Raw genomic sequence first — 12,575 nt, 5'->3', positions numbered from 1 at the left:
AGCCACATGCGGCTCTTTGGCCCCTTGAGTGTGGCCACAAAGTTTCAAGCGCACTGTACGTGTGCGCCCACACGTGGTATTTTGTGGAAGAGCCACACTCAAGGGGCCGCAGTTTGCCGACCACTGCTCTATATCATTAAAGCACATGCTTCCTTCTGCTTCTTTTTGCTTATTCCTATTTTTATTGGTAAAAAATGCATACTGTAAGGCTTATACCAGTAAATCTGAAATCTTGATGAATGTTTATATTCCTGTACAGCTATGTAATCACACCCAGATCTAAATATAGATCACTGTCCTCACCTCGAAACATTCTCCCATGTTCTGTTCCATTCAATACCCCTGCCCTTGAGTAACAACTCCTCTGACCTCCCATCACCATTGCCAAGTTGTGCCAGTTCTGGAATTTCGTATGAACGGGATTACACAGTACATATATTTTGGTATGCGGTTTCTTTCACACTCTGCTACTTATTCATTTTAAAAAAAATTTAAGTGTTATCTATTAATTTCTGTCTTAGTCTGTTCAGGCTGCTAAAACAAAATACCACAGTCTGGGTGGATTACAAACAACAGACTTATTTCTCACAGTTCTGGAGACTGGACGTCCAAGGTCAAGGCACAGGCAGACTCAGTGTCTGGTGAGAACCCACGCCCTGGTTCTAGCTGATGCTTCTCGCTGTGTCCTCGCAGGTGGAAGGAGCAAGGGAGTCTGTGGGGTCTCTCTCATAGGTGCACTGATACCGTTCATGAGAACTCCAACCTCGTGCCTTAAGCACCTTCTGAAGGCCCTGCCCCTAATACCGTTGGGCATTAGGATTTCAACATATGAATTTGACAGGTTCATAAACATTCAGACATACAGTGGAATAAAAGGAGTTAGCCCTCTTTCATTTACCTTCACTAACCCATTCCCATTAAAATTATGTCACAACCCCATGCATCATTTGTAGCATCATATTTGTGATGTCATTGTTTATATTAAACACAACCCAAAGCTGAGTAAACACAATACAAAGCTGAGTCTTGAAGTATATAATGATTACAAATCCTTTCTATTTCTATTTTCCTTGGAGTGAATACTTGTATTCTTTGTCCATTTGTTTAGCTCTTCATGTACCTGCCATTAATTCATCTCCAAACTCTTCACCTCAAGTGTCAAGTTCCTCTAAACACATTGAGCCCCAGCAGATATTCCCTGAGTTTCATATTCTGGGAGCTGTGTCTCCTGGGGCCTCTAGTTCTGCTCTAGTCTGGACAGCTGCACGGCTGTCATTCTGATATCTCCTTTCACCATCGTCTGGGGATCCTCACCTTGCTCCTGTGTTAGATTTCTGTTGCCTAGATTTCATAGCTTCCTCTTTGAGAGAGAAAAGGTACACTTTTTTCCCCCAGAAAAAAGGTACACTGGAGGCAAACTGTTTGAGAACTTGTGTGTCTGAATACTAGTATATCTTTTTCTATCTTTACGCTTTTTTTTAAAGTAAATCGGGTTAATTCCAGCACTTTTTTAATAATATATTTTCATTGATTTCATAGAGGAAGGGAGAGGGAGAGAGAGAGAGAAGCATCAATGCTGAGAGAGAATCATTGATCGGCTGCCTCCTGCATGCCCCACACTGGGGATTGAACCCACCACCCAGGTATGTGCCCTGGCTGGGAATCAAACCATGACCTCCTGGTTCATATGTTGACGCTCAACCACCGAGCCATGCCAGCCGGGCTTCTATCTTCACTCTTGATTGGCAATCTGCTTGGGAATAGAATTACAGATTGGAAACATTAAACGCTGAATTTTGAAGGCGTTGCTCCATTATCTTTTTTCTCTCTCTCTCTCTCATTAGATTATATTTTTATTGGGATTGTTTTAAAAATCAGAGATGACAGTGATGCTAGACTCCCAGTAAGTCCCCTTCCAATGAGGAACTATTAAGAACAGAAATTGACATTTCTAGAGAGCAGCTTTATTTTTATTCCATGAGAAACTTTTTGAATTTTTTCTTTATTGATTAAGGTATTATATATGTGTCCTTTAACTGACAATGCTAACACTGCCATTCCAATTCCTGACCTTTTGCTATTATTTTTTCTTGCTCTCTCTGAAAAGTTATAGGTTCTTCTCTTTGTCCTTTCTGTTCTGAATTTTCATGAAGGTGTACCTTGTGGGGTTGTGTGTGTGTGTGTGTGTGTGTATGTGTTTTAAATCTATTAGTGTGTGTGTGTGTGTGTGTGTGTGTGTTTTAAATCTATTGTACTAGGCACTGTGTTGTTCCTTCAGTCTAGAAACACAAGCCCTCTACTTGTGGGAAGTTTTCTAAATTTTGTATTTGCTCATTTCACCATCCATTTTCTCTGTCCTCTTTTTCTGAAACTCTTATTACTCAGATGTTAGATCTCATACTTTGATCTTTTAATGTTTATAGTTTTCTACCTGCCATCTTTGTCTTCTAGTTGACTTTCTTGAAGATATCCTTACCTTTCAAGTCTCTTACTAAGTTTTCCATTTCTGTTGTCATACTTTTCGTTTTAAATAACTCCTTTTTTGTTCTCTAAATGTTCTTCCTCCATAGCATTATATTCTTGTTTTGTAGATGCAATATCTTCTTATATATCTCTGAAGACATTAATGATATATTTTTATTTGCTTGTTTCAGTTTCTTCCTGCTTGCCTCTACTTCTTCTGGCTTCCGTTTTCTGCTTTCCCATACTTCTTTCTCATATATAGTTGATGAATGGTTGCCCATTTATATTTAAGAGTGAGCCACTAAACAGCTGATTAAATACTCTGTGAGTACTGGCGGGCTGCTGAATGGTGGACTAATCATAGGGTGCTTTAGTTGAGCTGTTTCATTGGGGGACCCCTACTGCAGTACCTTTAGATGTTTTCTCTTGTGCTGGTTGGAGAGAAATGTCCCATCTGTTGTCCAAAGGCTATGAGTCTGGCTGCCAACATTCTGAGATCTTTGTGGATGAATAGGGTTGAGGGGGTCTTTTAATATATAGACATCAGTTTTACCCCCCAGTTTTCAGCACAGACTCCCCCCTTTGGCTGGGCTTAAAGGAGGGACTTGCAACCCAGAGTTCCTGGTTCATCCCTTTCAGAGGATTAACCTTCAGTGTTCTGCTGTAGTGGAAGGGATAGGAAAATCTAAATGTTTTCTCGATTTTCAACCTATTTTCCTGTTTTCAGCCCACCTTCACCTCCACTTTAAGAGATCTTATTGCTGCCAACTCTAGAGCCCTTCTAGGTTCTGTGGTGCTTCCGTGTCCACTTTCTTAGGTTTGCCAATCCAGTCACTCCTTCATCTGCCTTCCAGACCCCATGGTGCCATCGCCTTTTCCCCCTCCTCTTCATCTTTGTGGGTGTAGCCTCTTTTAAAAATTTCTTTGTACAAGAATATTCAGAAAGAGAAGATGTACAACCTTCTATCTTTACCTGGGGGCCCGTGTGTATTCTGTCTTGATCCCTGCTTTGTCTTGCCCCAGCCACATTCCTTTCAGGCCCCCAGGGGTGCTGCATGGCCCATTAGCCCACCTTTAAGGACCAGATACAGATATGGAAGAAACAGGGTCAATACAGAGAATGGCTCATAGAAGGTGAATGTCCTCTCAGTTGTAGGAAAACTCCTTTAAGGACACTTGCTGAAGTTGATTAATTTTCAATTTTTTCCTCTTATCAAAGAAGTGTGGTGTTATTAAAGATTTAGAAAAAGTAGAATTTTTTATTGCATCTGTTTCTGCTTCTAAAGAAATATGTTTTCATGTTGATATATTTCCTGTTAGTAATTTTTGTTACCAGAGTTTTACCATTACTGCGAAGTAGGAGATGGGTACAGGGTCTCCTTACCTGCATTGCACACAGGGCTGCCTCTGTCATTCAATGTCTAACTACCTCCACCTTCCCAGTGAGGGAAGAATCTTGTCACCCATTCAACAACTAATCACTGAGCACCATTCTCCCTATTGGAAGGGAGGGGAAAGCCCAGGAGGGGGGAAATTCTAAAGGAAACAAGACAGTACATTAGCCTTCAAGATGCTCTCATGGTGGGATGGGGGAAGGGAGGTGGACTGCAGAAGCAAGGCACATGGCAGGACAGGGAGGCTGCATTTGTAGAGGAGGGAAAAGGCCTGGGAGGTGGGAGTGCAGGTTCTGGAACAGCAGGACCTTGCCTCATTGCCTCATTGCCTCATTCCAGGTGAGGCTGGAAATGTGGGGCCCTATTATAGCAGATCTGGTGTCTGGCTAAGGAGTTTGTCCTTAAGGTAATGGATATGAGTGCCAGCCATTGAAGGCTTTGGAGCAGGGACAGGGCAAAATCAAGGCTACCCTTTAAGGGATCAGTCTGGAAGGGGGCTTCCCCTCTCTGGCTCCAAGCCTCTGACGCCCCCCTCCTCCACCTCCCCGCCTCCTTTCTCTCACGGCAGGTGTGGATGATGGCGCAGACATCCCCAGGGAGCTGGTGGTGGGCATCTATGAAAGGATACAGCAGAAAGAGCTCAAGTCTAATGAGGACCACGTCACGTATGTCACCAAGGTGGAGAAGTCCATCGTGGGCATGAAGACAGTAAGTGCCCGCTGTAGAACAGTACCCCTGGGGGATCACATCCTCTCCTGTGTCTGCTAAGCTCCCCCATCACCTCTCCTCTCATTTCTTTCTTCCTGACATCTCCTCCCATTCTCCTCCTTGCCGTTCAAGAACACTCTTCCCTTACTCTTGCACTTAGTAGTTACTGAGTCCCTGCTGGGTCTCGTAGACTGCACCCTCTTTTTTTCCTTGCGTTATTGCCTTTTGCTCCAGCTGCTGCAGCAGGAGAGACAGAGGTGAGGTGTGGGGCAGACTGCCCAGTGCTCTAGGGTTGAAGCATCTGGATGACTAAATAGGGAGGTTTAGGAAGGGGTGGATCCTGGGCATGCCTGTCTGGTCCTACTGGATAGACACAGAGAATAGGCTAACATAGGCTTTGGACTGTGGTGTCTTGAACCACTGGGGTCACAGGAAATATGTTGTGGTTTTGCAGTGATTTTTATGTTGTGGTTTTGCAGTTCTCTGTAGTTTATTGCTCTACTTACATGCCAGCGGGGGCTCTTTATGCCATAAATACAAAGGGTGTGGAGTCAGTTCTGGGATCTGTCTCCAGTTCCTCCTCCCTCGATTGCTGGGGGGCACTTCAGGGACCTTGTGAGGCTGTGCACTGGGTCCGCTGCCCAGTCTGTGCAGGGAGAGCCCTATTCTGCCCAGAGCCTATATGCTGAGGTTTTAGTGTCTATCTGATCTTCAGATGCCACTGGAGTGGATAGTTTTACACCCTGGAGCAGATTCAAGGTGTCCCTATAGTCCCCTCCCTCTTGCACACTTGCGTTTAGGTGTGCAGTGGAAAGGGGTGGGGTGCTATCCTACAGGCCACAGCCTGGGACATGGGGTGCCCTGAAGAAGGTCTTGGAGGGAAACAGTTGACAGTGACTGGATATGAACAGTCTGACAGCGCTTATCAACTGTCTTTCCCATCCCTTCACCTCCTCATTTACTCCAGCATACAGAGCCCTTCACCCCAGCCTTGCTCCCTAAGAAACGTGATGAAGGGGAAAGGACCCCAGTGAGGAGAGAGGGGGTTTAGGGTCAGCTCGGGCCTGTAATAGAGCCCTGGCCCTCCATCTGCTGGGAAATGGGTGCTGTGGGGCGGGGAGGGCCGTGAGCTCTGGGCGCCTCCTGCTGAGCACGTGCCCCTCTCCAGGTGCTGTCAGTGCCCCATCGCCGCCTGGTCTGCTGCAGCCGGCTCTTTGAGGTGACAGACGTGAACAAGCTGCAGAAGCAGGCCGCACATCAGAGGGAGGTGTTCCTCTTCAACGACCTGCTGGTGGTGAGCGACCGGCCCAGGGCTCCTCTGCCCTGCTCAGCCTCAGCAGGGACCCCCTAGAGGGGCCAAAGGGGCCTCCCAGATTTCACACCGAGTGCTGTGTGCTTAGTGGCTGATTTACCTTGTTCGTGGCATTTTCACATTGTGGGTGTGAGGTAGCTCAGGTGGATAGGATCATTTCTACCTTATAAGTTATGAAACCGAGGCAACGAGAGGTTAAATCATTTCCCCGGTCACAGTGGAAATGAACTAGATTCTGATCCTCCTTCTCTCCATTTAGCGGAAGCCTGGGTCAGGCAGGGTAAAGGGATGCACTTCATGTCCCACAGCCAGGGTGTACGGTGCTGGGCGGTGGACCTCAGCGGGGCATGTGCTGTCCCTGGGCCTGAAGGGATGCTGGTGTGTGTGTGTGCATGTGTGCGTGTGTGTGTGTGTGTGTGTGCGAGCATCTGCATCTGTATGGTACTCATTCTTTGGTCTTTGAAGCCAGGTATCCATTCCACACATGTTCAGTGAATGCCCACTGTGTGCAGGCATTGTTGTAAGTGCAAACTGGTGAACAGGATTTGGTTTCTGTCTTTCCTTCAATCCCCACATCCCCTCTATCCATGAGTCGTGTTGGCACTAAATCTAAAACTATCCCAAATCTAATGCTCACACGCAGGACCCATCTGCCACAGCCAGGAGTGGTCCTTCCAGAGTGCAGATCAGGCCTGTCTGCCATGCTTCAGACCTGACCCTGGCTTCTGGTGCAGGAGAAGGAAGTCCCACGGCCCTCCAGGACCTCTGACCTCTGACCTCATGTCCCCCTCTCTCTTCCCTGGCTGCTCTAGCACCTTGGGCCCCGCAGGCTGCCTCTCATGGGCCGGGCGCATTCCATCACCAGCCTTTGTTCTTGCTGCTAAGTCTGCTTGAAAAGCTCCTCCCCTCACCCCTCCTCCCCCACCTGTGCCACCACCCTCCCTGCATTCAGTTCCAGCATCACCTCCTCACACAGGCCCTCCCTGCCCACCTAGCAAGGGAACCTGCCAGCCACTGTCTAATCCTTACCCTATTTCATTTTCTTCAAAACACTTCTCAGTTTCTGAAATTACCTTATCTATCCATTTCTTCACCTTTTTTTTGCTTATTGTGCATTATTGACCCAGCTGTTCCTCCTCCGCCGATAAGCATCCTGAGGGCAGGGCTCTCTGTCTCCCATTCTCCTGTGTCCCCAGAGTCCAGCTCAATATTTTGTGTATTGAGCAACTGGCTTACAGAGTTTTCATTTTAGTAGAGAAGAAAGATAAAAAAAAATAATTAAGAAGACAAATAAAGAAGATAATACCAAATTGAGAGGAAGGTGCTATGAAGAAATAAAACAGGTGATAGGCTCAGGAGGACGGTGTTCAGGTGGACTTCTTTGTTTGTTTATTTTGTTGGTTTTTTAGGTAGGATGCTCAAGGAAGGCATCTCTAAGGAGACACATTTCATTTCAGATCTAAGTAATGAGAGTAACCCAGCTGTGCAGACAGCTGCAGGGAGAGCTGTGGAAAGGAAATAGCATGAGCAAAGGGCCTGCGGTGGACTGAGCCCAGCTGCAGGGAGAGCTGTGGAAAGGAAATAGCATGAGGAAAGGGCTGAGCTTGCCCTGTTCAAGCTACAGAAAGGGCGAGAGTGTGGCTTGAGCATAAGCCAGAGTAAGGCAGGGACCAGATCAGGTAGGGCAGGAAGTGTGGCTTGGCTTCTTCTAAGTGCAGAGGGAATAGCCACTGGAGGGTCTTAGGCAGTAAACACACACGCACACACACACACATTTTGATGCAGGGAGTGTTTATACACACACACACACACACACACACACACACATTTTGATGCAGGGAGTGTTTATTTACGTGGATATGTGTGTGTGTACATGTAGATGTATATGTACGTGTGTGAATCTATCCTAAGTACATAAGTGTGTATGTGTGTGCATGTATCTTTGCGTGCATCTGCTTGTGTGTTCAGGACTGTCCTGGGGGTCCATGCATCCGGGCACATGCATGCCAACACCCGCCAGTGCATCTCTGTCTCCCTCTCCTGACAGATCCTCAAGCTTTGCCCAAAGAAGAAGAGCTCCTCCACATACACCTTCTGCAAGTCGGTGGGCCTGCTGGGCATGCAGTTCCACCTCTTTGAGAATGAGTGTGAGTCTCCGTGGGACCCGGAGATGCCGCAGAGGATGGTTGGGGGGAGTTGAGGGCTGTAGGGAGGGTGGAAGGACAAGCATGCCGGCTGACTCCAGCCTCGCCCGCTGCTGCTCACGGCCCATGGGCCTGGGTCTGGTTTCCAGATTACTCTCATGGCATCACCCTGGCGACCCCGCTCTCGGGCTCTGAGAAGAAGCAGGTGCTGCATTTCTGTGCCCTGGGCTCAGACGAGATGCAGAAGTTTGTGGAGGACCTGAAGGAGTCCATCGCGGAGGTGACGGAACTGGAGCAGATCCGGAGAGAGTGTAAGGACACAGTCAACCCAGGCTTTCTGAGGTGGTCCGCAGGGAGGGTGGGCCAGCTCCCAGTCAGCAAGGGACAGAGTGGGCTTGGAGACAGACATGCTCTGCCTCCTTCCCCCACTTTGGACTGAGTGTGGGGTGAGCCAAGGCCCCTCCTGCCGTCCTGAACCCTCCCCGGCCCACTGCCCATCACGGCTCCGTGTGGCTGCACTGCTCTTCTGTTTCTTCTCAGGTAAAGCGAGGTCGGCCAGAGCTGCGTGCGCGCACGTGTGTGTGTGTGTGTGTGTGTGTGTGTGTGTGTGTGCAGATGCGCCCCTTGGAAGTGAGAACTCCCTGTTTGGACGGGACACTGAGCGAGCTGGCCAAGGCAGCCTGCAAACCAAAGAGGTCCGGGACCCAGCTTCTCTCCCATCAAATTCCCTGTTCAACCTCTTCCCCTGGATCCAGTCCGGGTTCACACACTACATCTGGTTGTTTCATTTCTTTCGTCTGTTTTCATCTCAAATAGTCGTCCCACCTAGTTTTTCATGGCGTGTTTAGAAGAGCCAGGCTGGTTCTCCGACTGCCCCTCACTTGGTCTTTCCGCATTTCTTTCGTCTGTTTTCATCTCAAATAGTCGTCCCGACTGCCCCTCACTTGGTCTTTCTTTCCCTCTAAGGAAAGCCTTGGTTCTTGACTGTTCCAGTTCAGGCGGTTAGAACACATGGGACTCTGCTTTACTGGTTGCTTTTTTACTTGTGTCCATTTGCAAGCTTTTACTGTTGAAGCACTGCTGTGGCTTCAGGTAGCCTTTCAGACAAGAATGGATTCAGAAAGTAAAACAGAAATAAAACTAAACTTCAGGTCTGCCTTATACAGCCACTTAGTTGAAAAGTATTTCTAAAATCATAAAAATCTACCCTGGCTTGGTAGCTCAGTTGGGTGGAACACCGTCCCATACACCAAAAGGTTGCAGGTTTGATTCCCAGTCAGGGCACATTCCTAGGTTGTGGGTTCAATCACTAGTAAGGGAGGCAACCAATCAATGTTTCTCCTCTCTCTCTCTCTCTCTCTCTCTCTCTCTCTCTCAAAATCAATAAATATATCCTCTAGTGAGGATTAAAATAAAATCATAAAAATGTACACAACAGGAGAGGCAGTGGGAGTTTTTGAGCCAGAGCTGTATTACATAGTATTGCTTTTTAATCAGTGTTTGGGATCACCTACTATGTGCCAGGCAGTTTCTTATGTTCCACTAATCCTCACACGGATGCTGCACAGTGGGTGCATTGTCCCCATTTGCCTGATAAGTCAGAGACGTTAAGGGGATATGTCCAAGGTCATGCATATTAAAAGCAGAGGAGCTGGAATTTGCATTTGTCTGATTTTGAGGTACTTTCCACTGGGAGGGAGAACAGAAGTTTTGTTGACAATTTCCTAAGAAAACAACCATAACTAAATCAAGTTAAAACAAGAAAACCGCCCTAGACCAGACTATATAACTGGAGTCACTGGGTGGAGGGAGGGTGTTTAAATTCCCTTTCGGCACTCCATTGCAATGCTGGAGCTCACAGTGTAAACAACAGACTCTTTAAAGGGGGCTGGGTTGCATGTTCAGAGATGTTACTTGGGCCATTGATCTTGAACATTCTCGAGGACACACCCTGAAATGGCTTCACTTCTCTCATCATCAGAATGTCACAGGTGCCTCCACACAGCCCCGAGGAGCCACAGTGGGCCCATGGGCACCAGCTTTGCTGGGAGAGGAACCTTTTCCCATCTGCCTGTGAGCAGCCCATCGTGTATCTCCCCAGAGTACAAAGGCGTAGACATCGCCAGAATCTGTATGCCAGGAGCTGAATATCCTCTCCTGCTGTCTAGAGGGAAGGGACTTAAGGAGAGACATCTAGCTCTGATTCTTCAGATGAGGAGGAAGGAAAGGCGAGTTGAGGGAAGATGCAGGGCTGGGCAGGGAGGCAGGGAGTCAAGGAGAAAGGAGGAAATGAAAATCAGCCACAGCTACTGCTTACTGAGCACCGATTTCCCCAAAGCTGAGAAAGCCCCTCTGCGGGGAGAGGAACGAAGCTCAGTTCAGTAACAGTATTTCGTATTGATTGATGCTGTGATTCAGGCAATCAGGACAAATGGTCTTGGTTCGGGGCTTTGCAGTCTGTGTCCCTGGATTATAGACAACCAGAGAGGCAGGAAATGGGACCCAGGAGAATAGCTTTAATAAAAGAAACTTGAGTTATGTCTCCTGGAAGAGAGAAGCTGGAGTGATTTAATAATGACTGTCAAATCTCCAAGGATGGTAACTGGCAGTTCTCTAGCAGCACCCAGAGAACAAGGAGGAACAGGTTTACAGTCTAGAGAGAAAAATTGAAATTGAATACCAAGACTCAGTTGAGTACCAAGACAGATGCCCTGGCCATGCGGGCTGTGCAGCACTGACAGACCCCCTCCTCCCCGGGCACGTGGGTCTCTCCGGGGAGACTCAGAAAACACTGTGGAAGCACCGCAGGCTGGGGCCTCAGAGCCCTGGGGAGCATGGCGGGCAGGCTAGACGTCACCAAAGTCTGCTGTGCCAAGTGATCTTACACATTGTAATGAAAGATATTTATTGAGCACTTGCCACCGCCAGGTCTTGTTCTAAGTGCCTTAATATATTTCCTCGTGTAAATCCCCTTAATGATGCTTTGAACTGGGCACTGCTATCCCTCAGGTGAAGCATGGAGGAGTTCAGTAACTTGCCTAAAGTGACACAGAATGTATCAGAACCAGGATTCAAACCCACACAGCCCACCTTCCTCTTCTTAACCTCCTCTACAGTCAAGCAGGTATTTCATCCCCATATACAGATGAAGAAACTGAGGCTCCAGAAGATAGTAATTGCCATGAAGTGGGGTGCCAGACCCTGCGGCCCACCTTTTGTAGCATGTGTCAAGGATTCGTTCTCATCCTGCTCTCTCTGCTTCTTCGTGTGTTTTTTTCTTGTGGTCGAGGTTAGGGTTTCTCTCTGTTCATGAGCCTCTCCATTCCCTAGGGGAGCTGGAGAAGCAGCAGGGAGCAAAGACACGCTCCTTCAAGTCTGGAGGAGCCCAGGTGGATCCGCAGTTGAAGCAGGGATCGCCTACAGGTGAGCCTTGGCCCTGCTCTGGAGTTTCAGACCCCAGGCCTGGATGGCTGGGCCAGGGAGGGCATGGAGGCCACTTACCGCCTCTGGGCATGGGTTCCTGGGGGATTGGGGTGAGGGAAGTGCTCGTTTCCATGGCCCTTTCTCCCTGCTGAGGAGCTCCAGGCTTCCTCTCATGGGGCCTTCATAGTGGGAGTGAGGAGGAAGGAGAGAGACTGCCCAGGGCCCGGCGTCCACCTGCTGCCCACCATGGGGAGTCAGGCCCGAGCCCTGATAACCCTGGCCCTAGTGAGGACACCTTCTGCCCTCACACACCCAGGCTCTCAGAAGACTGCTGGTTCATGGGGTGTTGAATTATTCACTCCACACAAATGAAGCCAGCTCTCGGCTTTATACCCCCATTGGCCATGCTCCTAGGTCTGCTTCCTTCCTCCCACTGACACCTCTACCTACCTACACCTTGCTCTCCCCTCACCCCCACCTTCAGGGAAGACTTACTCCACCTTCACAGTCCCAAAGGAAAAAGAATTAGGAGAGGTGGCATGAGAATTAAACCCCATCACATCAAACCCCCAGCAAACTACCCAGAACTATGCGCCCATTAATTCATTCAGGCACCTATTCTTACGTGTAACAAACATTTACGAGTGCCTGCTGCGTGTCCCGCGTTAAGCACTGGGAAGCCAGGGTCCTAGCAAGACGTCATCGGCTTGAGCCTAGAAACTCCATGCTGGTCCACACCCCCCAGTGACGGCCAGGACGCCATGCTGCTGCAGCACACGAGCTCACAGGGCGGGTCACACCAGCTGGGAGATGTGACTCATTTTCTAGGCAGGACTGAGAGCTCTTTGAGCTGCATGGAGATGCTCACTGTGATGTCACCTTCTGTACTGGAGTTTGACCTGCCATCATGCATTCGTGATTCTCCCCCACCTCTCGCCCCCGCCTGCTTTTCAGCCGGCCCCTTTCTTTCTGTCAGGTCACAGCTGCTTGTTTCCGCAGCTGTTTATCCAGAGCTGAATTGCAGCTGTGATCGACTCCCTGACAGCCCACTGCACACTCTGCAGCCCAGCTGCCTCTTTGAAGCTGCAGCCCTGGTCAGACGAGCCCTGTCCCCCAGGTCCTGTCCCCCCA

At 48.6% G+C, this 12,575-nt stretch overlaps 1 protein-coding gene across 1 annotated transcript in view; it reads left to right on the top strand.

The window, feature by feature from the left end:
* IQSEC3 (IQ motif and Sec7 domain 3) overlaps positions 1-12,575 on the top strand; it is a 117,857-nt gene that overhangs the window by 97,107 nt on the left and 8,175 nt on the right. Inside the window, exons 6-10 of the mRNA XM_014539403.1 lie at positions 4,426-4,565; positions 5,734-5,859; positions 7,925-8,024; positions 8,171-8,332; positions 11,352-11,444. Coding sequence (XP_014394889.1) covers positions 4,426-4,565; positions 5,734-5,859; positions 7,925-8,024; positions 8,171-8,332; positions 11,352-11,444 — 621 coding nt within the window. The remainder of the gene's footprint in view (positions 1-4,425; positions 4,566-5,733; positions 5,860-7,924; positions 8,025-8,170; positions 8,333-11,351; positions 11,445-12,575) is intronic.

This window comes from Myotis brandtii, unplaced genomic scaffold, assembly GCF_000412655.1.
Source record: "Myotis brandtii unplaced genomic scaffold, ASM41265v1 scaffold216, whole genome shotgun sequence".
Classification (NCBI taxonomy): Eukaryota; Metazoa; Chordata; class Mammalia; order Chiroptera; family Vespertilionidae; genus Myotis; species Myotis brandtii.
Note: the sequence above shows the minus strand (reverse complement) of the source record. Positions and strands in the feature narration are given on the sequence as shown.